The sequence below is a fragment of the Eptatretus burgeri genome, chromosome 9 (assembly GCF_056783735.1).
Source record: "Eptatretus burgeri isolate ZD-2024b chromosome 9, Ebu_testis_v1, whole genome shotgun sequence".
NCBI lineage: Eukaryota > Metazoa > Chordata > Myxini > Myxiniformes > Myxinidae > Eptatretus > Eptatretus burgeri.
In genome coordinates, this window is record NC_140969.1 from 60,490,526 (window position 1) to 60,515,608 (window position 25,083).

The 25,083-nt window shown below is 39.2% G+C and overlaps 2 protein-coding genes across 9 annotated transcripts in view; one reads left to right on the forward strand and one right to left on the reverse strand.

Moving 5' to 3' along the window:
* Nucleotides 1-1,100: 1,100 nt before the first annotated feature.
* Nucleotides 1,101-25,083, forward strand: part of SLC16A4 (solute carrier family 16 member 4) — a 168,366-nt gene continuing 144,383 nt past the window's right edge. The window contains exon 1 of one of the 3 annotated variants that reach the window (XM_085895296.1): nt 1,101-1,346. In XM_085895296.1, coding sequence (XP_085751422.1) covers nt 1,285-1,346 — 62 coding nt within the window. In that variant the 5' untranslated portion in view covers nt 1,101-1,284. The remainder of the gene's footprint in view (nt 1,347-25,083) is intronic. The other 2 variants (XM_085895298.1, XM_085895299.1) reach the window with 2 other exon arrangements.
* LOC147020185 (uncharacterized) overlaps nt 12,568-25,083 on the reverse strand; it is an 87,982-nt gene continuing 75,466 nt past the window's right edge. For 2 of the 6 annotated variants that reach the window (XM_085895303.1, XM_085895301.1), the window contains exons 3-4: nt 15,635-15,684; nt 12,568-14,817 (exon numbers count right to left, since the gene is read on the reverse strand). In XM_085895303.1, coding sequence (XP_085751429.1) covers nt 12,900-13,721 — 822 coding nt within the window. In that variant the 5' untranslated portion in view covers nt 13,722-14,817; nt 15,635-15,684 and the 3' untranslated portion in view covers nt 12,568-12,899. Of the gene's footprint in view, nt 14,818-15,634; nt 15,685-17,433; nt 18,945-19,088; nt 19,204-25,083 lie in introns of those variants that run through there. The other 4 variants (XM_085895304.1, XR_015061686.1, XM_085895302.1 and 1 more) reach the window with 4 other exon arrangements.

Sequence of the window (25,083 nt, forward strand, 5' to 3'; positions counted from 1 at the left end):
TTTTTCTTTAAAATCATCATTTTATTGAAATTGAAGTATATACTTAAACACGACGTGGGTATTATATTCTATAGACTCACTCGTTATTAATGTAACAAAGTTACATCACATTAAAAATATCTGGTCCTTCATTTCATCCTGTACACTTATCATGTTATCTCATCCACTTATGGTACTTTGCCGCCATCTGCTGGGATACAAGTAGCTTGACATGGCCTTTGGAAGTTTTCAAAAAACATACCTTTCAAACAATAAAAAATATTTCAAACAATAAAAAATAATAATAATAATAAAACCTTCGAATAAATAAAGATTGCAATCCTTTCATCGGTAATTTAGATAACCTTAGTTACGGACGCACACTTGAATGGGACAGTCTAAAAGAGTTTTTATCTCAAACTTAAGACATTTCATTTACTGTTTCCCAGCAGATAAAACATGAATTCTCAAAAATACAAATAAAAAGGTAAATATTTTTGGCCAAAGGGGGAAAGTACTTAATAAAAGGAAGTAGGCAGCCAGTGGGTGCAGTTAGAAATTCTTGGAAGCTCACCACCCAGACAAGCTCGACCTCAGAAACCTTATCTGTATTAGCAACAGCGGGTGGTTACTGTGTTTAACAACAACATAAGCTACAACAATCCTTATTCCAGAAATATTTTGCAATATTTTTAGCAACTCATTGAGTATGGGTAGTAAAACAGATTTCCACCTTATATCTTTGCTAAATAAAGATGTTTGCTCAAATAAACAGGAAATAAATGTCACTTTGGTCACACATGAAACGGATTTTCCTCCATAGTGAATCCTCGAGCAATGTGTCCCAAGTAAATATGAATCAACCTGTGCCTGTTAAATTATAACGACCTTTTGGTATCAATTTTGGGGAGAAGGTGGAGGATTCAAACAAAATTGTCAGCTGTCATCTGATAATAGTAAAAGAAAAAAAATTAAAAAAAAAAACTTAGTTTGGAATTTCCTTGAGTCAGGAAAAAAAAAAGTAGCTGAGACTGCCCACTGGAGACTCAGTGTGGTCATTCTGAGGTCGGAATCACAACGATATCCTTTAACTCCAGTGCCAAAGATATCTATGCGAGTAAAATACGATGAGACGGCAGGGTCGGTCTCAAAAATGCCATCTGAGAAAACGTTTCTCGTTTGTGTGACCCTACACAAACCCAACCAAAATGGCGCAATGCCGGAGGTGTCGAATGTCATTATGAAGCAATGGTACCATCCACTCCGATTGCCTAGTGTGAGGGAGTGACTGAAGCTGCTCAGAGCATGACCGATAGGTACACCAAAAGGTCCTGCTCCTTCTACAACTCTCCTGCTGGACTCCTAAGGTGAACCGTTTTGTCTGTCATTTTGAATCGTTTGTGAAACGAAAGGCTGCCTCGTACAGAGCTTGTCGTTTTATCGGTAGCGTTTACTGAGTTTTCTCAAACTTCTATTATAATGAATGGAATGAAACGAGGACGTGACTTGTGAGTAAACTTGTTTGAGAATGTTCTTTAATTTCAAACCGTTTTAGAGAATCCGTCCAGACGACAAAAAATGTATCTCCAGCTCAGGTACAATAATTAATTGGAAAAATCTCACCGAGGCAAACTGGCTGCCAGACTTTCGTGGAAGGAACCGAGGAGTTCCCAATTGTGTCTTGCCTGTTTCGTTGACAGTCTTAAGGCAGGTGGCTGCAAAATAGGATACCGAAAGATGAAGTAGTGGTATAAATAACCTCCCTTACCCGGGCAGTTTTCCAATGTCGACCTTTAACTGGAGATGTGATTTGTCTCTTTATTGAATGCTCTCTTGCACAATTTTCATAGAAAGAAATAAGTTTTCGTCTCAAACAAAAAGTAAACTTTTATTTTTAAGTGAAGCAATGAATTTTTTTTGTCCTTACTTGTTAATCGAGTTTTGCTTTGTGAAAGTTTTCCTGATATAAGAAGCATGTTTTAGCAGATGTGTGTGGTTGTTTCAATGGAAAACCTTTTCTGTTTTTTTTTTTTTTCTCCCTTTGCCTTTCACTTTTCTGTAATATAATACTGGACATTGCACTGTTTAACATTCCCATTTGAATGCATACCTCATGATGGAGGGAGTTAAGTTTGAAATCCAAGAATACATTGTCAATTATCTGCTAATGTAATAGTTGCTATTAATGTAAAAGTATACTGAGATCTATTCACGTCTTTGCTCTCCTGCATGTGATTTGTGTACATGTTTGACCATGCAAGCCTTAAATTAGTGGTGTCAAACCTACGCAGACCCCAAGGGGTCCGTAAAACCATAGGCGATAGTCCATGAGGAGAGAGGCTGAGTGAGGTTGAGGGAGGAAATGAGCATAATCCATATTCATGTGATTTTATTGTTGTATTTGAAGTACAGTTTCCAGGTGAAGTACAAGGTGTCTTCAGGAAACATCTAAAATACCTCAAATTATATAAATATAGACGAGTACAATTTGTACACGACTCCAAGCGACCTCTGCACCAATCGTCTGGGTGTCGCTATGATAGTCATGTATGGTGTTCTGTAAAATATTTAAGTGTTTGGAAAGGGATTGGGAACTACTTTGTTTTGGGGAACAGCACACCGAAAATAGTTTGGGAACCACTGCCTCAAATTAATATAAAGATAAAATAAATTTTATAAATTGTGCTGTACACTTAAACTAATTTACACAAGATTTGAGTTTTTAGGCTATTCACTTAATGGAATGAAGGGGTTGCTACAATACAGCATATATCAAGCATCAAGGTTAAGACGTCAAACACCTTAAGACCTGCTTAGGTCGTACACCTGCTGCAGCGATAAACATGCGTCACCATATTGCATTTTCATTCTGCGATGAATTTCACTGGGATTCAAACCCTCACTTCCCATGAAATGGATGACAGAACGTTGCTCCTCCTTGGTGCATACTTCGAAGGGAGCCACCATCTTGGAAATGCTCTAGTGACATCACATACTCAATGTTGCCAGATCTAAAACAGGCAAAACATGACTCTGACCCATAGATACAACATATGTCATCTACAACTACACAAGTTACATTCTCATATGTCTATCGCCATGTTAAGCTTATTTATTGAATGCCATATATATATATATATATATATATATATATATATATATATATATATATATATATATATATATATATATATATATATATATATATATATATATATATATGTTCCCTGGGATTTCGATCTACAAAGCTCAACTATGCCATTGACAGTGAAGCAGTGGCAAAAGTGGTGGCTCTGTGGTATGTGACTAAATCATATGTAGATACCCGCCAGAAAATGTTGTGGTTGTTGATGGCACTGTTCAAGTGGAAATGGGCTTCATCGCTGAACCAGATCAGATTGATCCAGTTTGGGTACCACTCCATCCTGTCACTGAGCCAATTGCTCATATCAAGTCTCCTTCTCATGTCATCTTGACTCAGTTTATGCCTAATGGAGATGATGTATGGGAAAAGCTTCATTTCCTTCGTGAGGATACGCCAGACTGATGTTGGTTTGATGCTGATCTCCCGGGAGCGCCGGTGGTGGGACTTCTTGAGACTTTCCACTGCAGAATCCCGCACGGTGTCGCTGTTGGCTTGGCTCTTTATTACTGATGCTGTCCTGCCACAGTTGCCCTTGCTTTGGTTGTGTAATACACCTTTGTGCTTAAAATGTTTCACAATTCGTTAAATAGTATAAGATCAGCAGGACATCATCATGCGATTGTGGTGAACATGATTTTAAAATATAATGGAGTTTGATTTCACTAGATCCGGATGATGCTGTTCGGGTGTATAAAGTGGATCGGATGGGATTACACTTATCCGTTATCATCTCACAAAACTGTACATGACAAAGCACAGCAAAATAACCAATGAAAATCGATTTTCGCAATCATTATGACATTGTTGTATTTTGAACCCACATTAAATAAATATCCATTATTATCCTGTCAAACTGATTTTAGCGGTAATACATTTTGAATCTGTACATGTGGAGCTTAAATAGTTCAAAGATTATTGTTTCACTACTTGTTTTTTTCAGTGTGAGAAATGTATTAGCGAGTATAGTATATATTTAGGTTATTTCTCCGAAATATGCTCATCGAGTGGGTCCTGATGTCCGGTCGTCTGTATGTATGATGTCCGTCCGTTAACATTTGACTAAGACATCTTCTCACAAACTACATGACCAATATGGAGAAGGTCTCATGAAGTTGCGCCCATATCTGGATCCACCCCATGTAAGAGGCTGAAAAGGGGGCTTTCACCTGAAAACCAGGAAATATATTTTAAAATCTTCTCACAAACCAATGTCCAGATGCAGACCAAATTATTTATGAAACATAATGACCATACCATTAAGTTGTGCTTCCCATGACTGTACCATTTCAGAAAGATGGGGGGGGACATGGTCCCTCCCCCCTGATCCCTCATTGTCACTCCACCTGTTGGGAAAATAACTGTCAGTGCTCCCCGGGGGTATTTTAAAATTTTAATGTGACTTTTCAGCTTTGTCTCCCCATTGTTTATGTACAGCTTGGAAGTTGTAAAAGTCAGAAAATAACAAAAATGATGTCCCCATGATGTCTGTCAATTTTATCCCCCCCCCCACTGGAAATTGTACAAATCGTACCCTGTAATATGTACCGCTTTTCATTTGGCACCCTGTTGTAGTGGGTATCGGTCTAGTGAATCTGTTTCCAGAGTATATTTTCAGATACGTACCTGTAACTGCACTCATTTGACAATCTATGATTGCTTTAATGCGATGAGTGCAGAGGGGAGGGGGTATAACTGCAGATATTAAAGAAAACCTCAGGGATGACTTTTTTATCATGCAGTTTCTTGAAATATATGATCAGGATATGATGAATCCATAAGAAACTAGAAGGGCACTCGGCAGAGCGCATACCTCCGCCAAGTAATGCCTGATACACGAGAACATATCAGGGCCCAATACATTTTTGAGATATCGTGCAATATATCGTTTTTGGCCTTATCTCTCAATGGTGAAGAATCACTTTTAAATTAAATAATTCTCGTGTCCAGATCCGGATTCGAATATTCACCGAAATCGAATCAATTCGTCCTTCCCACACACACAACCTGTCCACCAAGTTTTGTCTGAATCCGTCCACAACTTTTTGAGATATCATGCTATATATCGTTTTTGGCCCTATCACTCAATGGTGAAGAATCACTTCAAAGATTCTAGTAGCCAGATCCGGATCTGGATCTTCACTAAAATCTAATCAGGTCATCCTTGTCAAACAACAAACCAGTCCCTCATATTCCATCTGGATCCGTCGACAACTTTTTGAGATGTCCTGCACACAAATAAACAAATGAAATTGCTCGTTGAGTAAGGAATTACTATAATAACTTTGTCATATCTCCATGATCTCTGAAAAAACAAAAATCTGGAGTTTGATCTTTCAAGGTCACCAGATTTGCCTTGACTTTGTGACTTCAAATAGTGACAAGTTATGCATGCGTGAGATCAAACCTCCCTGGAATGAAACCAATAACAACGAATTTACAACACTTGAACTTTGTTGCCATGGTAACCGGAAGTAGCTGAACCAAATTTCATCATTTTTGGCATATAATAGGACACTCATACCAAGATACTACAAGCCAAATTGGAAGACAGTTGGGATCGAAATGACGTTTTTATCACAATTTGAAAGTTTTGACCCCCCCCCCGACATTCGACCCCTGACCGCTAAGAAGGGTGTTGGTGTGATACCCCAATGAGACATATGGTTGGATGCAGAATTGGAAGATGCACATTTTGGATTTAGTTTGAAGTCGATACGACTATTTTAGCGGACGTTATTGCGAAAATAAAAATTTCGGTTTTTTGGTGACCCTGACCTTGACCTTTGACCTAGATTTGCCAAAAACGACAAGCGTCGTTTTGGACCATGGTCAATGTCTGTACCCAGTTTGGTCATGATCGCCGAAATGGTGTGGCTGCTACAGGGTAAACAAACACACAAACAAACAGACAGACAGACAGACACACAGAATGACACACACAACCGACCAACACAATTGCCAAAATCCGAAGGATTCCGGAAATTAACAAACAGACAAAAAGAGAGAAAGTGGTGAAAACATAACTTCGTTCACCTTCGGTGGCAGAGGTCATAAAATATTTGTTTAAATGCAAATTGGTGCCCAAAATCATATTTTCGCTTCTGGACGAGTAGCTTTGTGACATATGTGTATGTAATTCACCTTCAAACCATCTTCAGTCAAGTTTTCTTCCACATTCTTTTTGAAAAAAAAAATAAAAAAGATTGGTTTAAATAATCGAAATAGAAAGGACATATTGGTTGGTGGATGTCCGTTTGTGCACTTAACTCCCCTTTATGTCCATCCTCTGCAGACAGAGTACAGATGCTGCCAAAACATTCTCATGGCAAAGGATATGCTGGATGGCTTGTCATTACCTTCCAAGAGGTCAATTCAGGCGGGATTTTGTCATGGGATATTTAACGTCCACCAACTAAAGCTTGCAGATGGGATACCCAGCCCTAAATCCATCGGAGGGACGGCATGCTCGGTGATGCAACACCCTGCCTGGAAATCACAAATCCGACAGTTTTGCAGTCACGGTGAGAATCAAACCCAAATAATTTAGCTGGAAGACAATATGTCCTTAACGACGTCTTGGTAAATAATTATGGACGAGAGAGGGAAAAAAAAAATTTCCATTGCATGACGAATTCATTCTGGTTTAAAAGGTCTTTGCGCACTCAGTGATTCTGAAACTTTGGTTCATCCCAAAATACTTTATTACTTTCACTTATCGCCATGCTCAGAACATGATAGTCACATCACATTCTGTCACTCAACACTGGAGTCATTTTAGACTCCACTAGATGACTACGTTTTTATTTCTTTCAGTTTATTTTATATTTTAGAGACTACAAGAAGATTGAGAAAGAAAAATAATGCATTCAGCCCTCATCTTCAATGTCTCATAGATATCCAATTTCTATTTGCTTCCATCCAAATCTGATGAACCTAGAAAATATTATCTTTTAAAAACTCTTCAATTTAAAATATAATTTTAGATTGAGTACCTGAAATTTTTTTGTGACGATTGCACCTCCAGCATGAATACCAAACAAAAAACATACAAGGGGATTTCATTTGGATGTAGGAAAACCCTCTTCTACCCATGTAACTGCACATGATCCGTACCTCAGCAACAACAACAATCATCACTAGAAAGGCACTCGGTAGAGCGCATACCTCCGCCATGCAATGCCTGATTGACAAGAACATATCGGGCCCAATACATTTTTGAGATATCGTGCTGAATATAGTTTTTGGCCCCATCTTTCAATGGTGAAGAATCACTAAGAAAAAATTATCATATCTGGATCCGAATTCGGATCTTCACCAAAATTGAATCAATTCATCGTGGTCACACGCCCAACCTGTCCACCAAGTTTCATCCGAATCTGTGCACAACTTTTTGAGATATCCTGCACACAAACAGACAAACAGACAAACAGACAAACAGAAAAGGGTAAAAACATAACCTTCTTCCACCTTTGGTGGAGGAGGTAATAATAACGAGTAATAAGCATCCACAACCATCCTTGAACATGTTGTGGAACTTCGGTCGAAGCCCACACTTTATTTTATTCCACCCCCACTTTTTCTCCTATATTACCCTCGCCGAAGGATTCGGAGAGGGTATTGCATTTGGGTCTGTTTGTTAATTTCCGGAATCCTTCGGATTTCGTCAATTATGTAGGTTGGTTGTGTGTGTGTCATTCTGTATGTCTGTATATCCGTTGGGTGGTCGCTGGACTCCCCTTCGTCTCAGGTTTTCTAACTGTCTGTATGTCGAGTTGTGTGCTTTTGAGCACCGTTGCTATGGACGCCACCGTTGCCGAGCAATGGGACTTTGAACTTTTTGAAAAAAATCCGAAAAACATTAATATATATTTTTTTTCGAAAATCAAAAATCTGCTTCCAGGCTTTTATGCGCACTATAATCAACCTCTTTGTCAAAAAATTTCAGCCCGATCCGTCAAAACTGTATGACTAGTATGCAATTATACAGCGACCACCCATCGTCGCCTACCGGCTTGTCTTTTTGTTTGTTTGTGTGTTTGTTTACCTTGTAGCAGCCACACCATTTCAGTGATCATGACCAAACTGGGTACGTCGGCCATGGTCCAACTTAGACACTTGTCGTTTTTGGTGAATCTAGGTCAAGGGTCAAGGTCAAGGTCACTGAAAAACCGAAATTCTTATTTTCGCAATAACGTCCGCCAAAATGGTCGCATCGACTTCCAACCAAATCCAAAATGTGCGTCTTCCAATTCTGCATCCAACCATATGTGTCATTAGGGTCTCACACCAACACCCTTCTTAGCGGTCAGGGGTCGAATGTCGGGGGGGTCAGGTCTAACATTTCAAATTGCGATAAAAACGTCATTTCGACCCCGATTGACTTCCAATTTGGCATGTGGTATCTTGGTATGAGTGTCCTATTATATGCCAAAAATGATGAAATTTGGTTCAGCCACTTCCGGTTACCATGGCAACAAAGTTCAAGTGTTGTAAATTCGTTGTTATTGGTTTCATTCCAGGGAGATTTGATCTTACGCATCCATAACTTGTCACTATTTGAAGTCACAAGGTCAAGGCAAATCTGGTGACCTTGAAAGATCAAACTCCAGGTCTTTTTTTTCTTTCAGAGATCATGGAGATATGACAAAGTTATTCCGGCAATTCCTTGCTCAACGATCAATTTCATTTGTTTGTTTGTTTGTCTGCACTGAACTTTCGTGTTTTTCTCTTCAAACGCTTGTCAGATTGAGAAGAAAATTTCACCATTGGTGTGACTGCTCATGTAGAATGTTTCAACATAACAGGGCCTACACATGGAGAGCATTTTAACAAAGTCACATGATGATTGAATGGAAAATGCAGTCAGCATTCCAAAAAAATCCATTTTCTGCAGGCATGCGTTTCACGAACCAGGAATAAATGGACTCGATCTCGCTTCGCTCGGCCTCAGCTGAATAACTAGAACTTACTGTGAGCAGTACTGTCAGCTTTGCAGTCTGAATCTGCCACCCACATGGAACCCCATGTGTCTGGTTTCTAGGAAAATGGAGCACAAATACATCGTTAGGAAAAAAAACGGAAAGTATATTATGTTTTGTGGCCTATTCAGTATCCTTGGGCCAACCTACATCCAATAAGCTGTGTCTTTTGTCAAATTCCAGTGTTTTGTGATTACACATGTTCAACCAATAGCAGACTTCCAGAGTTTTTCGAGCAGAAGTTTCAAACTCACACTTCAGTTAGGATGTGTGTGTTTGATATACCATGCACCACTTCAGCCTTCGGGCTGAGGTGTATGACTGTATGTGTATGTTCATGGGACAGTCTTGTTGGACTATGTACCTTGGCTTTGGGGTCAAGGTGCACATCCCAAGATGTTTAAATGTTTTGATTTTGAAGATCCTCGTGGAGGATCTCTAAGTCTTACTCATGATGTTGTTCTTGTGGACTTTTTTGTTTCACTGCCTACAGTTTTCATCGAAACTTCCTGAAACTTGACGTATATATGTAAAAATACCCTGCGCAGACAGTAACCATCTCCGATTTTGAAAATTCCTCCTAGAAAAAAAGTTATGACGTCAAAATATCTCCAGTAATGGAAATCGCCTAAAAATTATCTCCGAAACTAGGCAAGCTATTTGAATTCTGTTTACAGGAATCGAACAGGGCATTAGCAGAGATAAATTACCGCACATATGATACATCAGTATGATGTCATTCCTATTTTTTGACATTTTTTGTTTCACAACCCAGAGTTTTCATCGGATCTTCATAAAACTTGCCATGTATATGCAGAAAACCCACACGCAGGCAGGAACCATCTCCGATTTCCGAAATTCTTCCTAGAAAAAAAGTTAACGTCATAATATCGCTGCTAATTGAAATCGCCTATACCATTATCTCCGAAACTAGTTTGTTTCACAGCCTACAGTTTTCATCGAAACTTCCTGAAACTTGGCATATACATGTAAAAATACCCTGGGCAGACAGTAACCATCTCTGATTTTGAAAATTCCTCCTAGAAAAAAAGTTATGACGTCAAAATATCTCCGCTAATGAAAATCGCCTATACCATTATCTCCGAAACTAGGCAAGCTGTTTGAATTTTGTTTGCAGGAATCAAGCCGGGAATTAGCATAGATAATAATTTATCACAAACCAGATACATCACAATGACGTCATATTCGTTTTTATGACGTCATCATTAAGAGGACGAGGATCTTAGCTCATTCGAGCTTGTTTAAACATTTTTTTTTCAAAAATTAAAAAAAAAACAAAGGCACAGCCATAAGGCAACGGGGTTGGACTCTTATTGAGGAGTGGTCCAACTGAATGACCATGCATTCTGGTCCTTCAGAGTTAGGATGTGTGTGCTGTCGAACCCCACGCTTCACGGATTCGCGATTTGTGGACCGAGAATATCCGCGGGTCGGAAAGTGTGACCTCCTTCGACATTCACGCTTCACATATATGCAGTTAAAAATTTGTTATTATTATTATTTTTAACACTTCAGGACTGGTCTCCTATATTCACCTGGGAAATTGAAAATCAGCCAACATCATAGCATTACATAAAAAGATGAAAAAACTGATCTTAACTGCAGCCCAATTCGCTTACTGCACTTTTAATCATCAGCACGGTCATGGAATCCATCATCGCAATTGACATAAAATCATCCCTTTCCTCCAACAGCCTCATCTCAGGTCATCAATTCGGATTATGACCAGGTCACTCGACCTTGGACATGCTGCTTCTACTCTCCCAACAATGGTGGAGGCCCTCAATATCAGACATGAGTTCAGGGCAATCTCTCTGGACACATCTCGAGCTTTTGATACAATTTGGCATCCTGCCTTGCTCTCCAAATTGTCTGCCTATGGAATCCAATGATATCTCCACTCTTGGATTACTGACTTCATCCAGTCTCGTAGACAATGAGTGGCTCTCAAAGGAACCCTTTCATCTCCTCTCATTGTCAAGACTGGAGTACCCCAAGGCAGTGTTCTCGGCTCAGAAATTATTCCTAATCTTCATCAATGATCTCACTGACTCTGGAAATAGTCTTTATCTCTTTGCTGATGACTACACTCTCTGCTGTAACATATCTCATCCTTCTGATAGTCAGGCAGCAGCTTCGTCCATCTCCTCAGACCTAGACAAAATCACAAACTGGTCAAACACAATTTTACTTATGTATCCATATTGTCCACTCCTCATCGTTACCTGCATCTCTCGTTTGTCCGTCTTCGTCTACTTTCTCCCTCCATCCTGTAGTTGTTGTTGTTTCCTCTTTCTCAAGCTGTTCTCTTTGTTATGTTGTGTCCTGATTTGTTCTGTATAATCGCTCTCCATGTTTAAAAAAAAGAAAAAAAATCATCTTCAACAATGCCCCGACATTCGCAGACCCCGATATTTGTGGCATTTTTCAGGAATCTATCCCCCACAAATTGCGGGGTCCGACAGCATTTAATTGACCGTGTACTTCAGACTTGGGGTTGAAATGCATTTGCTTCTCCTCTTGTTTCTTGCAAAATCTAAGAATTTTCAAGCATATTGGTCAGTCGATTTTGTTATTTGTCTGTCTGTCTGTTTATCGCCTGCAGCTCACAATTCTAAACCAATCCTCATGAAACTTTGCCAAGTTGTAGAGGTAGTCCCAACTGAGAAGCCTATTGCCTTTAAGGTCAAAGGTCAAAGCTCATCTTCAGGTCAGATTTCTAAAATCGTGATTTTTTTTTCATCTGATTGACGTTAAATTTGAATAAGATTTGCATATTGCATCAGTGAATTGGGAAAGTAACTATTTTTGAGATCAAAAAGTCAAAGGTCAAACTTCTATAATCATCATTTTTCAACTGAAAAATCATCAATTTACATCCTATTAACTTGAGAGTTGAACAGGATTTGCATAGTCCATCACTGAATTGGGAAAGAAACTATTTTGTGGTCAAAAGGTCAAAGGTCAACTCATGATCAAACTTCTATAGTCATCAAATTTAATCTGAAAAATAATCAATTTTCTTCCGATTGACCTCAGCTTTTATTAAGATTGTCAATTTTAATCTTAATGAAATGGACAATTTGATGCATCCATGGCAACCATTGGAGAGGGGGGCTGGATTTTGCAAGTATCATGCTCTGCATGACATCTTTTTCTTGTTTCCTGATGTTGGTGAGTTTCTGCTACTCTGGATTTTCGTTATTCCATTTTTTTTTGTGGTCTTCCTTTTCTACCTCTGTCTTCCTTCTGCCTTTCTTCTTTTTGAATCTTCCTTCTTCTGTTTGCCTCTCCTTCTTCCTTTCTGCTTTGTTATATTTTTTCAATGTTGTTCTTCAATCTTCCATCTTCTGTGTTCCTCTTTCTGCCTTTCTTCTCTTTCCTCTTTTAGCCTTCTTTTGCAGATTCAGCACTGAGGATTTCACATCACATATTTCTATCCTATTTTATCACAGCTTTTGACATTTTTATTACACCTATGCAGTATACATCCGATCACAACGATACATCTTTTATAGCCTTCTCATCCTGTCATCCAATAATCTCCTTATTAAACCAAGTCTTGCTTACAGCTATTATTTCGTACTCCTTCCTCACTAATTTGGCCTCAACCTCTTTTATCTTATTATTTAAGCTCCTGGCATTAGGATAGAATATGTTTAACTTTTCACTCCGAGTAAACTTTCCCCACTCCTCGGTGTACCACAACCAGTCTTCCTACCCTTGACATGATAAGATGTCGTTTAACCTTCCTTTAATATTCCTAACTCTTTATCTTAAAAACTGCACAGAACTCTGTACCTACAATCCTTCCTACAGAATGAAGAATCTACATATTTAATAGTTTCATCACCCACAAAAACTGTCTCTCTGCTCTCATTCCTAAGTATTTCTATTGCTGCACCCTCACCACTGCCTGCACTCATGACACCCTCACCACTGCCTGCAATTGTTACACCCTCACCACTGCCTGCAATTGTTACACCCTCACCACTGCCTGCAATTGTTACACCCTCACCACTGCCTGCACTCACGACACCCTCACCACTGTATGCACTCACTACACCCTCACCACTGCCTGCACTCACGACACCCTCACCACTGCCTGCAATTGTTACACCCTCACCACTGCCTCTAATTGTTACACCCTCACCGCTGCCTGCACTCACGACACCCTCACCACTGTCTGCCCTTGCTACACCCCCACCACTGTCTGCTCTTGCTACACCCTCACCACTGTCTGCTCTTGCTACACCCCCACCACTGTTTGCCCTTGCTACACCCTCACCACTGTCTGCCTTTGCTGCACCCTCACCTCTGTCTGCTCTTGCTACACCCTCACCACTGTCTGCCCTTGCTACACCCCCACCACTGTTTGCCCTTGCTACACCCTCACCACTGTCTGCCTTTGCTGCACCCTCATCACTGTCTGCTCTTGCTACACCCTCACCACTGTCTACTCTTGCTACACCCTCACCACTGTCTGCCCTTGCTACACCCTCACCACTGTTTGCCCTTGCTGCATCCTCACCACTGTCTGCCCTTGCTGCACCCTCACCACTGTCTACCCTTGCTACACTCTCACCACTGTCTTCCATTACTACACCCTCACCACTGTCTGCACTCACTACAGCCTCACCTCTGAATTCACCATTTGACTCGGGGCAACAAACAAGTAGGTCTTAGCCAGACGCTTCCAAATAAACCTAGAATAAGCAATTATTGACTGCAGATCCTCACCAGGACTTGTTTTGTGTGGTGTTAAAGGATGTATTTTAGACTTACTCGCATTTTAATTGTGCATACTCGATCGAGGTACGAGGTTGAAAAAAAATAATGTGTACTACTGGCTGCCACTCGGTGGCGTTTGTGGCCAACGTGAGCACATTGTGTGCAGACAAACAAACAGACCCAAATGCATTGTCCTCTCCTCTGGAAAGTGTAATTACCTGCCAATCAGTCACAAACACAAGTGCAACCTTAACTGATAGCAAATACACAACACCTGATACAAAATTACGATAACAAATACGAAAAACAGCAACAAACAAGCACTTATCGTGTTCTTCCATATGGAGCTCAACTTTCCACACAAACCCTCGACCAGAAGTCCAACAGAGTAGAAGACTTTAATTTCCACCATGCTTAGGCATAATTACTGATTAATAATTGCTTATTGAAAAAGCCCTTTAACTTATTGACTTAGCCACTTGAAGTCTGTATCATGGCCAAAACATTTATAAAGATGTTGAGTATAAATACACATTGGGGAAATAATAACAAAGAAGATTATTTAATTTTGTATTTATTTATTAACGTTTAAAGAACAATATAACCGAGAATGAAGGGATATTGCACTGGCAATGTGGCAGTGAGTAACAGGCAGATATGGAATGTTCATACCAACAGAATATGGGATGCAAGAAAGGCAAGATAGTTATGGGAAGAAAGTGGGGGTAAGTTAGCAGGGATGAAAACAGTCATGGATGGAGATGGAAGACAATGTAAAGATATCACTTTGAAGCCTTAATGGGGAAAATTTAAACAGATGGAGACAGAAATGTAATTCAACTGATGAGAGAAAAAGGGGAGATAGGAGTGAAGGTGAGCAGAAATTATTTAGTTTGTTGGGTTAGCAAGGATGGAGTTGCTGAATGAATTTGTACATCCTGGTAAGGATGAGAAGAGGCAGACCTGAAAAAAGAAAGATAACAAGAACTTATGAGAAACAGCAGAACACCAAACTGAGACAACACTGTTTTTCTATTGATAAACAGAGAAACATGTTTTTTCGAAAAAACACATAACAAAACAAAAAAAAAAAAATCAACTGCTATGAGTTCCACTACTACTGCTTTAATGGCACAGATAATTTACACTTTCTTGCAAGGTCGGTCAGGAAACGTTTATTGACCCAAGTTTTTCAAGAACAAACTGGTGAGGCCTGACATTCAACTGTTTAAGAAAATAGGAAATTGGAATATTTTTTCATGGTGCTGGCAATAATTCACCTACTCTTGACAAAAGACACCACTGGTTATTTAACGTCCACCGACTAATGCTAGCAGAAGGAACGTCCAGTTTAATGCCCATCCAGGGGACAGGACACATGTCACTGTATTGCTTTGCCTGTAAAAACACCAATGTTAGTTTCTAACTCGGCTGAGATTACAAGCCAAGCTTGGCAGCTCAGGGGTGAGTATGCATAAGGGTAGCCCATACCTTTGTAGCTAAAAAAAAATATCTAAACATCACAGCAAAGCTCAGCACATGTACTTCAGCAAGTACGTGAACATAGAAAAATTGTTAAACAAATCCACATGCATCTTGGCCCTTCGGGCTGAAATGCATGGTCGTACAATAAAAAACATTCATCCTGGTCCAATGCCAAAATCCATGGTTTTCCAAAATGGCAATGCCAAAAAACAAGAAATTATTGTTGTTTCTCATGCTTTAAAGATTCAGCAATAATATTTAAAAACAAAACATTTGTTTTTGTAAAATTTCTTACAAAAAGCCATTAAAGCTGAAGGGCACCATAAGCTGGTCATCATCTGGAAACTGCCAGTGATGGGGTGGGGGTGGAGGAGGGGGGGGGCAGAGAAAGAAGAGATACAGATATATAATTACTCCATTGTAGTGTACTATATAGCATTTCATTGTAATTCCTCGCATGTTGTGAAGTTTGGGGATATGGTGAAAAGACAGTATAGTTGATAAATCCCTCTCTAAGCAAGGTTCTGAGGCCAATTGTCAATGTCATCTACTCAAGCAAGATCAAGGTTGATATTGAGGTTGAGAAGTTCAAGGAAACAAACTTCTTCCAGAGAATAATTGCAGAAATACATATGAGGATCGGCTTGTTCGTCCTTCTAGAGAAACATGCGAAATATTTGATCATCGAAGTAGCTTCAAAATGATGAGCACCATTGACTGAAATAACTGTCCTTGGGTCGCCTTTGTCAATAAGTCAATAACTCGGACTCGAGTGCAAATTGAGTGACTTCTTTTGAACCTGCAATTGACCGACTTGGAAAATATGATGGGGATCTGAGGTGAGACTTGGTGCTTTTGAATTGTGACTTATGCAACAATAAATTACATCAAAAAGCTTCATTCCCCCCCACAGTGCACATGGCACAGATATACATGTACGTCTATCGCAATCTGCTGCTGATCACTCTTCACATCTCCTCTATGCCAAACTTGACTACTCTAGCTGCTCATATTGTCAAGTTAGTTTGCCGACAAACATACAGACATGTTCACGCGCAGAGACTCGCTGAGCAAAGACAGGAAGCATATCAAAAGAGAAAGCAGGCACAGAGAGCTCAAGAGACTGGAGTTGAAAACTATCGTTGGAGCACATCATATCACAAAACGACCATGAGTTCTCAGAAGTCAAACATAATGGCGTGATTGAGCACCTCCCTGGAGTACATTCTGGGTCAACCCAATAAAAAATGTCTCGACATAAGGCTCCACTCTCCTTTCAGCTATTACAGGAATGCATTTTGTTACCTCTGCTACCAAAGATGAAGGAGGTTGTTTTCTCCTCTTTCTGTCTGTTCTTTGTTTTCTCTGTTTGTTTGTTTCTTTGTTTGTTTGTTTGTTTTTCTGTTTATTTGTTTCATTGCTTTTGTGCAGGATATCTCAAAAAGTTGTGGACGGATTCGGCCGAAACTTGGTGGACATGTTGGGTGTGTCACAAAGAGGAATTGATTTGATTTTGGTGAAGATCCGAATCCGGAATCTGGATACGGAAATTATTTAATTTTTAAAGTGATTCTTCACCATTGAGAGATAGGGACAAAACTATATAGTACTGAAAAGCATGATATTTCAAAAATGTATTGGGCCCGATATGTTCTCGTGGATCAGGCATTCTGTGGCGGAGGTATGCGCTCTACAGAGTGCCCTTCTAGTTAACCTCCACCATCGAAGATGGACGGAGGTTACTGTTTTCACCTCTGTCTGTTTGTTTGTTTGTTTGTGAACAGTATTACGGAAAAACTCCTCGACGGATTTCGATGAAACTTAGTGGGGGGATTAGGTCTGGTCCAAGGATCATGCCATTAGATTTTGGACTTGGCCCAAAGTCCAATATGGCCGCTATGGTGGCCATATTGAAAAAATATTTGAATTTTTGCATTTCTACATGTTTTAAGTGATTTCCAACCCCCAAAAAAATTGTTACAGAAAAAAAAAAGAAAATTTTGCAACTTTTTTCAAAAAAATTTCGATTTTATTTGAAAAATATTTGAATTATTTTTTTTTTTTGCATTTCTGCATGTTTTAAGTGATTTCCAACAACAAAAAAAAATTGTTAGAGAAAAAAAACCCAGAAATTTTGCAACAATTTTTTTTTTTTAATTCGATTTTTTTTTTGGCATTTCTACATGCATGTCGATCTCGTTTAGTTTATTCAATCATGTTTCAGTAGAGTCTGATCTGTTTTGACCTACAATGAATAGGACATCAGGTTCACTTAAGTGACCCAGCAGTATTGGCAGCGGAGGTTTTGCACTCTACCGAGTGCCCTTCTAGTTTCGTTTGCTTTTTTCAGTTCTAACCTGTCTGGAAATAAATAATTCTGCGTTGTTTGTTTTCATAAATAAATGTTCATTTTGGTCATTTTGTGACCAATGATATGTTTACTCACTTTCTTCCTTTTTAAAAGTGTGCAACACACATACTGGTGGGAGTTGGGGGTCATATCTGTGCATTAATTTTTCAGACAATAAAAAATGATAATTTTTTTTCATCATCTTTGATGTAATGCTTTTGGAGTGGGAGGTTGGAAGGAAGTTGTGGGGGGGGGAGGGGTCAGTAGGGGTGGTTATGAAAAAGTGCAGTACGTTTTGTACACTCAACAAAATAAAGAAAAAGAATGGACAACCCCATACCATGTTTGTAGTATGTACAGTAAAGATAAAGTGACTTAAGATCTGACTATAACGACTTGTGACGTGACTTGACTTGGACTTGAAAAATGACAACACTTGATTGTGACTTGAAAAAAACATCTTTGTTGTTAATCTGAGCTGCACACTACAATTCTCCACCTTCCGGTGCTTCTGTATGAGCTTTCAAAACTTCCAGTTGAGGGTCGCATGGAAATTTCAGAGATGTCAGAAGACAATAATCGCTGATATTCTGTTGTTTTTCACATTTGTTATCGTGATCTTGTGCCATATATTGTGTATTTGGTAGTAATTAAGGTTACAGTTCTGTTTGTAGCAGATTAGGAGGTAATGGTGTTAGTTTGTATTTGTCAGCCTGAGGCCTACTTGTTTGTCACTCTGAATCGAGCGGTTAAGTCAGTTGGAAACGTGGTAACAAGGAGCAAAGTAATTGAGAAATAAGGAGAAGAGAAGAAGATTACAAATGGCGCAACAGATGCTTGATGTGGGCTATATCAGGAGGTGTGAGGAAATAGCTCAAATGAGGATAGTTATTGCTGGGTTGAAGGAACATATGGTTACTTTGCAGCAGGAATCAGAGTAAATGAAGAACTTGTCGACAGAAGTTGGTTGCATTTGTGGAGTGAGTTTGCAGAAGTGATTGAAAATGGAAAGGGTGCAGCAAGTGCAGGCAGTGGTGAGGGTGAAACGGGTGCAGGCAGTGATGAGGGTGTAATGAGTGCAGGCAGTGATGAGGGTGTAACTCAACTACGAGGAGCGACTGAAAGACACAAGATTTAAAGAAGGTGATTTTGAAGGGATATGATAGAGATGTTTCAGATAATGAAGGGTATCAAATGAATAAACGCAGGGGATGTTCTTCAGCAGCATAGACAGTGATAGCACCATGGTTTTAGCCTGAAAGGAAAGAAGAGGAGAGTTAAGATGGCATGAAGGCAAAGGTCTTTCACTCATACTGCAGTTAATGCATGGAATGGTCTCCCTGGAAATGTAGTGGCACCAGAAACACTCAACATGTATAAATTGTATTAAGATAGTTACCTCGAAGCATTTCAGATAGAGGGGTAGAGGGATGTTGGCAGGACTGCTAGATAACTTGTGCATGGATGTGTGCTTGTGTACATCTGTGCTGAGTATGATGTACATGTGAGAAGGTCTGTTGAAGAGATATTGGGTGGTCAGTGTTATATTCTTCACCCTCAAACCTCCTTTGCCCACTATACCAAACCTCCCCAAAAATGATATGCATTGATAGAAACATGTATGTCGATACTAATAAACGTGTGTGTGTGTGTGTGTGTGTGTGTGTGTGTGTGTGTGTGTGTGTGTGTGTGTGTGTGTATACATATGGGGTTTCACAATGTGGAATGGAGTCCTTCCAGGGTGAAATCAAAGTATCCACCTTCATTTCAGTAAGGGGTCACGATTCACGGACCAAGCGGTGAAGTTTTCTGTTCTCAAAGTTTTGTGCCGAGGGCTCTCTTCAGGATTGTCACTGAGCCCCGGACAGCTTCCAACTGTAGTTCATTCGAAGTATAATATTCCCAGGGATGGTTTTTAATATCTCTGTAGGGTTCTTCATAACCATTCTCGTAGCTTCAATTATCACTGGTACAACTTTGGCATTCTGCAGTTTCCAGGATCTTTTCACTTCATTATTGAGGTCTTGGTGTTTGGTCATTTTCAGGACTTTGGAATTGTTTCGTCCCAAATCACTGGTATGCCTTCTTTTGCTCTGCCCTAATCACTGCTAACCTCAGTTTGCAATGCCTTCTTCCCCTTTTTGTATCTAAGTATGATATCTGGTTGCAATGCTTTGTTTTCAATGTTCACGTTCGATGGGATCATTAGATCATACATGAGCAGTTCTTCAATGTTTATTGTGATTTCTTTTGGTTAATGTTCCCACAATTTTTTTGGAACTGGCACATCAAAATTTTTGAAGATGTACCAGCAGATTAATTTACTTTATAGACTCCGTTGTGTTGTTGTGTGTACGGCTGTTCTGAAGGTTTTTTGTTGTTGTTGTTTTTCTTGTGTTCGGTCATTAAGCGTCACATATTAATCTCTTTGCGAACACCATCTCCACGCCTCACCTGTCTCCCCCCTCCACTCCCTTTCTCACTCTCTCCTCCGTCGTCCACTCTGCCTCCCACTCCCCCTCTCCCTCCCTCCTTCTTTCTCCCCCCCTCCCCCTATTACTGTCCCCATCAGCGAAGCAACGGCTTGTATATGCTAGTATATGCACGAGTGTGGATCGACTGGCTACGCTCACTTCACCACACACAGTTACAGAGGTATAGGCTTGTTTTAACAAAATAGCATGTAATTAGATACCTCATCACCACATCATTAATAACACTTCACCACCACATTATACAAAAATACCTCACCACCACATTAATAACACCACCACCACATTATACAAAAATACCTCACCACCACATTAATAACACTTCACCACCACATTATACAAAAATACCTCACCACCACATAATACAATCAGAGAGTTGGTGTCAAAGCCACCCAATGCTTGCCTGTTTATACATTCATCGTTTTTAAAAGACTCGTCGAATGATATTTTTTATAAAGCATTGCAGTGAAGTCTGATCCAAATAATTTTAAAGCAATATATGTATTTGTATATTATAATCAGTAAAAAATAGTGTCGTAGATAAAAACATTAGAAAGGAAATAACTTGCACCAAAAACTTTAACATTTTCATGCTGACGCTGGGGTGTCGCTATAGGTCTTTGTTCTTCGAACAGGCGAGCTAAAAATACCTCACTGCCACATTATTAAAAACACCTCACAACCATATTATTAAAAACACCTCACCACCACATTATTAAAAACAGCTCACCACCATGTTTTTAAAAACATCTTACCACCACATTATTAAAAACAGCTCACCACCACATTATTAAAAACAGCTCACCACCATGTTTTTAAAAACATCTTACCACCACATTATTAAAAACATCTTACCACCACATTATTAAAAACATCTGACCACCACATTATTAAAAACACCTCACCACCACATTATTAAAAACATCTCACCACCACATTATTAAAAACACCTCACCTCCACACTATTAAAAACACCTCACCTCCACACTATTAAAAACACCTCGAAGCCACACTATTAAAAACACGTCACTGCCACATTATTAAAAACACGTCACTGCCACATTATTAAAAGCACCTCACCACCACATTATTAAAAACACCTGACTACCACATTATTAAAAACACCTCACCTCCACATTATTAAAAACATCTGACCACCACATTATTAAAAACACCTCACCACCACATTATTAAAAACATCTCACCACCACATTATTAAAAACATCTCACCACCACATTATTAAAAACACCTCACCACCACATTATTAAAAACACCTCACTGCCACATTATTAAAAACACCTCACAACCATATTATTAAAAACACCTCACCACCACATTATTAAAAACATCTCACCACCACATTATTAAAAACACCTCACCACCACATTATTAAAAACAGCTCACCACCATGTTTTTAAAAACAACTTACCACCACATTATTAAAAACATCTTACGACCACATTATTAAAAACATCTGACCACCACATTATTAAAAACACCTCACCACCACATTATTAAAAACATCTTACCACCACATCATTAAAAACATCTTACCACCACATCATTAAAAACATCTTACCACCACATCATTAAAAATATCTTACCACCACATCATTAAAAACATCTTACCACCACATCATTAAAAACATCTTAACATCACATCATTAAAAACATCTTACCACCACATCATTAAAAACATCTGACCACCACATCATTAAAAACACCTCACCACCACATTATTAAAAACATCTTACCACCACATTATTAAAAACATCTCACCACCACATTATTAAAAACATCTCACCACCACATTATTAAAAACATCTCACCACCACATTATTAAAAACATCTTACCACCACATCATTAAAAACATCTGACCACCACATTATTAAAAACACCTCACCACCACATTATTAAAAACATCTTACCACCACATTATTAAAAACACCTCACCACCACATTATTAAAAACAGCTCACCACCATGTTTTTAAAAACATCTTACCACCACATTATTAAAAACATCTTACCACCACATTATTAAAAACATCTGACCACCACATTATTAAAAACACCTCACCACCACATTATTAAAAACATCTCACCACCACATTATTAAAAACATCTCACCACCACATTATTAAAAACATCTCACCACCACATTATTAAAAAGACCTCACTGCCACATTATTAGAAGCACCTCACCACCACATTATTAAAGACAGCTCACCACCACATTATTAAAAGCGCCTCACTGCCACATTATTAAAAACACCTCACTGCCACATTATTAAAAACACCTCACCACCACATTATTAAAAACATCTCACCACAACATTATTAAAAACAGCTCACCACCACGTTTTTAAAAACATCTTACCACCACATTATTAAAAACATCTGACCACCACGTTATTAAAAACACCTCACCACCACATTATTAAAAACATCTCACCACAACATTATTAAAAACACCTCACCACCACATTATTAAAAACATCTCACCACCACATTATTAAAAACATCTCACCACCACATTATTAAAAACATCTCACAATCACATTATTAAAAACACCTCACCACCAGGTAATCTCCACATTATTAAAAACATCTCACCACCACGTCATTAAAAACACCTCACCACCACATTATTAAAAAAAAATCTCACCGCCACATTATTAAAAACATCTCACCATCACATTATTAAAAACACCTCACCACCAGGTAATCTCCACATTATTAAAAACACCTCACCACCACATTATTTAAAAAAAATCTCACCACCACATTATTAAAAACATCTCACCACCACATTAATAAAAATACCTCACCGCCACATTATTAAAAACATCTCACCACCACATTATTAAAAACACCTCACCACCACATTATTAAAAACATCTCACCACCACATTATTAAAAACACCTAACCACCACATTATTAAAAACATCTCACCACCACATTATTAAAAACATCTCGCCACCAGGTAATCTCCACGTTATTAAAAACACCTCACCACCACGTCATTAAAAACATCTCACCACCACATTATTAAAAACACCTCACCACCACATATTTTCCACAGTGGCTGCTGGTTGCATCATTGCTGGGAGTGCAGCTGTGCTGTTGATGCAGTGCCCCCTGTTTCCAGTAAACTGGTACTCATTTTGCCAACCTTGGAAGAATGATAGTCTGAGTCAACCCACCTGGTGTTGTTTAAAAGCACGACAAGGGCTCGACCCCAAGACCCCTAATATCTTCAACCAGCCACCTTAACCATAAAGCCAACACCGGGCTAACTTGTTAGACCTCTCAGAAACTTACCCTGACAGTCACTCAGAACAAGAAGCAATTGGTACATATCGTTTGCAAATACCTTCAAAATGATGCAGATTTTAACCAAAAGAATCCAGAAAAGCACAAGCTTGTGATACCAGGAAAAGAGGAAACACCTGTAGAAATAGTTGTGCTGGTGTGGTCTCAGAGATGTAATACAGCAACTACTCTTGAAGAAGCTGACAATATCATTGTGCAAGCAGACCACACAAGTTGCAGTCGATGAGCAGAAACATGTCACTGTTCTTGCGGATGACACAGATGGGTACCACCTTCTGTTTTACCATTATCTGCGTGAAGGTTTACAGATACCAATGGTGATGGAATACCCTATGAAAGAGAGAACTGTAATTGATATCAATGTCACTACAGAGAAATATTGCAATGTTAGCAGGTCATGCTTTATCTGGGTGTGAGACTGTGGCAGCATGCTTTGGTGTAGAAAAAGAAACAATGTTAAAAGTGCTGAAAAGTTGTGTCCCTGTGGATGTGATGGGCAATTTTGAGGCTGATTGGTCTGATGTGATGGGACAGGCAACAAAGTTCACTGCTGCATGTTCTGGGCAGTCAAAGACCAACTCCATGTCAGAGGAAATGATTCACGTGTGGACTGCGTGAATTGGGAGACCCAGAGCGAAAAATACTGCGAAACTTGCCTGTCTGCCACCAACTACAGAGGCATTCTCTGAGAATGTTCAGCATGTTCATTTGCAGACTTGCATTTGGAAGAATGCACCACAATTACATCCACCAAAGTTAGAGCCCTCAAACTATGGATGGACAACAGAAGAGAGGATAAAGTCACTGCTGCCAACAACAGTACCTGCAGATGTTCCCCAAACACTTGATAATATTTCAAAGTTCATCAGGTGCATGTGCTCAAGTGAAAGCCCGTGCAAGTTTTCAGGATGCGGATGTAACCACATAAAACGAGCAGGCACAATGTTCTGTTCTTGCCATGCATTGACCAATTGAATGGTGTAATGATCAAACTAGAACAACAATAGATGAGGAGGAGGAAGAAGTGAACATATGAAGAACATAATTCAACTCTGCTTAAATACCAGGTGTGAAAGAGTTGTCGCTACTTCTGCACAGTTTTACATGTTTTTAAATTTCTTCTATTCAGAAAGTTTTTATTTTATCATTGTCCTTTAAAGTTCAATGTATATTGCTCGTTGGAGGAAGAAACAGCTTGAGAAAATACTACATCTGAATGCATTTGAAATATTTTTAATCGACCGACAATTGCTTGGCTCAAACTAGTCCATCAGTAATATTGCATACTAGACGACCCGTGAACCCGTTGGGTTCCCGTTGTGACAGCGGTTGATAAAAAAAAGCATTTCAAAAAAAAAAAAAAAAAGAGAGATAAGATAGCTCCAGTGAACAATACCGCTGAGGTTGTTTGCATTGATCAAATACTCCCGAAGAGTACTTGACAGAATTGGGAATTGATTTTTGAATAATTTTTCATTGCCCAATTTGAACAAAACTTGATACTGCACACCGCAGTAGAATGGTGAGTAAGTTGGTCCTAAAATTTTTGCGCTATCATGTACCGT